Source organism: Pygoscelis adeliae, unplaced genomic scaffold, assembly GCF_000699105.1.
Source record: "Pygoscelis adeliae isolate BGI_AS28 unplaced genomic scaffold, ASM69910v1 Scaffold181, whole genome shotgun sequence".
Classification (NCBI taxonomy): Eukaryota; Metazoa; Chordata; class Aves; order Sphenisciformes; family Spheniscidae; genus Pygoscelis; species Pygoscelis adeliae.
The window spans coordinates 3391870-3396255 of record NW_008824360.1 but is presented as its reverse complement, the minus strand read 5'-3'; the positions used below and the strand labels follow the sequence as shown (position 1 = coordinate 3396255).

The window sequence follows — 4386 nt, the reverse complement described above, 5'->3', positions numbered from 1 at the left end:
GGGACTCTCATAATGGAAAATATTAAGGAAGGAGGGGGCAGCTTTGCAAGAGATTTATATGAAGAGGCATGCAAAATATTTACAAAGTGAAAAAGGGGAAACAAATCCCAATAGCCATGAAAGAATGAAACCTTAATTTACAGTAGTCCTTGTATATTGTTTCTTCAGCTAGGAAAGCATCTATTTTAATCGAAATCTTATATAAATATCCTTTGATTTTACTGGATGGCCCCATGTCAGCATAAATCTGACTGGCTTATCAGTACATATAGCTAGACTCGAGTGTAGTATCATGGTAAGCTAAGATTGGGCAGCCACGTTTTGTTTTCCATTGCAGCGAACTACAGGCCATGTGCAATACAGGACATTTGTTACTGTGGCAAGTGACTAGTTCAGGAAGGGTGGCAAGTGCTTTATTTGAGTAAGTCTCAAAAAAACCACCCCGTACTACCTATCCATATGCCAGAGGAGTGTTTTTTCATTCAGCATATTCCAGCTGATTGTGTTTTCTGTTCAGCTGCCTACAAAGAATGTTTCTCTCAAGCTGTTTAATATAATGGAAAACAGCTGGGTCTTCCTTCAATTACACTATAGCCAATATTTTGTTGAATATAACAGTATTTTGTTTCCTTGGAACATTGCCTGTTCCTGCAGTTGAATGAAAAAGATAAGTCTTGGGTCAAGTATGGAAAAATAAACTTTCATTTGCAGGCTGAAATTCAGCAAACCCCACACTGCAGGCAGTAAAAAAATAGCATTCTGTAATGTGATTTTGTTACCCTTGCAAGGTAAGATTACAGTTTGGTATTTTGGGGGGGGCGGGGGGGAGGGGGTGTTGTTTTTTTTTTTAACGTAGCTATTTCTTGGTTTAGACTATGAAATTATTTATTATGGTGACAATGTGTTGGAAAAGGGAGAGAGATCTTAGTGTATTTGTAATTCCAGATTTTTCTCCTCTGCAGAAGATAATTACTACAGACTATGTATTCAGCATGAGCTTAGAAGCAACTCTAAATTTAATCCAGCCTTTCTTACACTGTTTTCTACTGACAGTACAAGCTTTCTAGACTGAAACATATTTTAGTAATAGATCATCATCTAGGATATACTGCAAAATCAAGGCCTGTACAAAAATCAGAGGTCCACCATAACATGGAAAATACACTAAAGATACTTTTCATGAGTTACCTTGGTGTTTACATTACATAATAAAAAAAGACTGTAAAAAACTAAGTATTGCAGAATAAACTAGGTAGAGGTTTCTAGGGCTTTTCCTGTAAATAAATTAATTTGTATTTGAAAAAGTTTAAATATATCCAGAAAACTAGGGCACATACTCACATCTTGTGTATCTTTCCTTGTCTCTCTCTGCAGCAGCACATGTCATTCCATCCATCCTATGAGAGCAGAAGTAAACACTCATCCTATTTTGTGTCATATTTTTAAGATTTTAATTGTCTGCAGTTTATAGGATTCACCTTAACATTTTAGCATCTAATAGATGATTTGGGATTTTAATCTCTAGTATTTAGCGCCAAACACTCACTTGTTTTTACAATAATGTGTTTGCCTTTCCCCTTGCCTCTGAACCTTACCTCTAGTCATCAAGTACCCTCAAATTAGGATACACTGTACAAGAATCAGTTAAAAACCAGAGAATGTTATTTTTTAAAGCACTTTAAACCTTCCATTTCTCTAAGATAGATAGTTTCCCAACCTTTTTGTAACAGTGCCCAACCACTTTCACTTTCTTCTTTTCGCTCTGCAAACACAAAAGTCTGATCTAGTCATCTCAGATGCATATCATAAATTTTTTATTTCATATATACATTCTTAAAGCATCAAAGCCAAATGCTTTCGTTTTCCCACATTTCAGTGAGCTCCAAGTACAAATTAACTGTTATAAGATCACCACTAAGTTCCAAATCCACCCAAACAGATATGCATATTAGAGGGCTTTACTCTTAGAAGTACAAAGCTATTTCAATTACACTACACACTCCCCCTGTTTTGAAGTATTAATCACACCTATTTACATTTTGCCCATTTAACACCTATGCAGCAAGATGCAAATTAGACCATTCAAACATTTCTATTAAGTTCAGTTCCCTCCCATACACTATACAAGGTTACAAGACCCTTTTCTTGTGCTTCGAGTTGCACCGAGCAGTATAGAACTGGATAAGGAGAATAAACCACGTCGATTACCCAAAAACTAAATATGAAGTATTACTTCCCAAGTTACAAAAATACACAACTTCTGATGAAATTGGCTAGTTAATATACATTTACTCCAGAATATGAATACAAATAACTTTTATTAAAAAAAAGCTAATAATACAATAGGCATGTCTGAGACCTAGAGCTGTGTTAAAACCACTACTGTGTACTGTAGGCATCATTTAGGAACTATACAAATTGGTATTTCTAAAAGGTAATATCACTACTCTCCAGCATAAAAGTTATGTGAGTTAAGTTCTATTTCATGGTTTGTTAATTCAAGTTGAGCCACTTACACCGAACAAAAAGACCAGAAACATTATGATCCAGTAGCTTCAAAAACAAACAGCTGTTTCTTCCAGGTAGTTTTGATGCAAATCAGACCAACAGTTGTATGCAAATCTCTAATATTTACAGTCAAAATACAGTATCACTCTACAATTTTCTTATAAAACAGTAGGTAAGGAGTTGATGTAGATGACGATGTCGGAGAAAGAGAATTCAGAAAGTCCTTTTCTTCTGTAACCTTCACTTCAGAGTCATCAAAAAGCAACCACTTTCCTTCATACTCTTTCAGGCTCTGCAGTACATACAGAGCTTTGTTTTCTAGTCCACTGGAAACAACACCATTTTGCTCACTGTGTTCTGTGCTGCACTCCGCACTTCCGTTACTACTGCTAGACTCGGGATTTCTGTTTTCAGTAACTATGTTAAGAAACTTCTCAGGGTTAGCTGGTTTGTTGTTGTACAGGTCACAGTCAGACTTGCTCTTCTGCCCCCCAAGAAGTCCGATAGCTTCCATATTCTTTTTGTTCAGAACTTTACCCGGCTGTGCGTTTCCATTGACTCTAAAAGAGACTTCACCATCGTCGTAGTCTTCAGCAACAGTTCTTGCCTCCTCCTCATTCAGTGGTTCTGGTTTAATCATTTCATACATTTGGTCAGTGATGAAATTTCCCTTATCTAACTCTAGGCTATTAAGATCTGTAATTTTGACAGAAGCTGTGTAGTGTCCACTGCTAATTGTAATGCCGCTGTGCATTACCACTGCAAATAATCCGTAGGTGTCATTGGTCGGCTTTGTGCTCCATTCTTCTAGTGACAGTTTGAGAGGTGTCAGTAAGGGAGTGTTTATCTTGGATAGTCCACCATAGCAATCAAACCTTTAGAAGAAAGACAAAGTTAAGACCTCCCGCCACAACAGCTCACAATAAATACTGCTTTAAGTGGCCCATATATTGTATCTATGTTCTTTTCCTTCTATTAAAAAGACATGGGCGATCTGAATGTGAGAAACTGCTCACTTTTCAACTTGCTTATCATGAGCATCTGTCCCAGGCACCCCTGTTCAGTAAAGACATTTTTATGCGTATGTATAATGTTAAATCTTACAGCCTAGTAACTATGTATTTTAACTATTTAAGAGATTCCCTTTTTCTGAAGTATCAACTAAAGTTAATTTTTAAATAGTGACGATAAAAGGAGTTCACCTAATTGTTCAGTTACCATTCGTGCTTCTATGCATGAATACTTCCACTTCCCAGGCATCATCCTGCTTTCCAGATTAAAAAAAAACCAACAAAAAAACCACAACCAAAACACTCTTCAACATCCAATGAAGCGCGGTTGTGCGTTCCCCCCCCCCCCCCCCCCCCAACCTTTGAAAGAGTCATTTACTAAATAAAGGAATATAAATATATTTTACTTTCAAGTAGGTTTAATGTCACTCAGAAGAACTGAGTAAGTAATTTTTCTCAGATCACCTTAGTGCACTGTAGTATACTGCCAATGGTAATGCAATGATTATCTAAGGATGAAAAAGTTACTAACACTTTCTTATTACTAGGGATTCTTCATTAACTGTCCTATGTTATTCAGGTTTTTTTAAACGATTATCTAGCCAATTTACTTTGAAAAAGCATCTAGTATTCCAGAAATATTTAGCATTTTCTTTATAGTGCACAAATTTAAAATGAGAAAAGTTTAAGTCCTTTCATTGCAATAAGGATCTTCTAAAGACTTCGAAAAGAAAATAAGTGTTGGGACTTTTACATTGTGTATTAGCCTCCTTGAATGATTCTCATCTTACATGATTTACATATTGCATCAGCCCAATTTAATTAACCCCTTTATTTAACGATATGTTATGATGTCCTAATAGATTTC

General features: G+C 36.0%; 1 protein-coding gene across 1 annotated transcript in view; it reads right to left on the bottom strand.

The window, feature by feature from the left end:
• Positions 1 to 1796: 1796 nt before the first annotated feature.
• USP1 (ubiquitin specific peptidase 1) overlaps positions 1797 to 4386 on the bottom strand; it is a 13021-nt gene continuing 10431 nt past the window's right edge. The window contains exon 8 of the mRNA XM_009319819.1: positions 1797 to 3383. Coding sequence (XP_009318094.1) covers positions 2651 to 3383 — 733 coding nt within the window. The 3' untranslated portion in view covers positions 1797 to 2650. The remainder of the gene's footprint in view (positions 3384 to 4386) is intronic.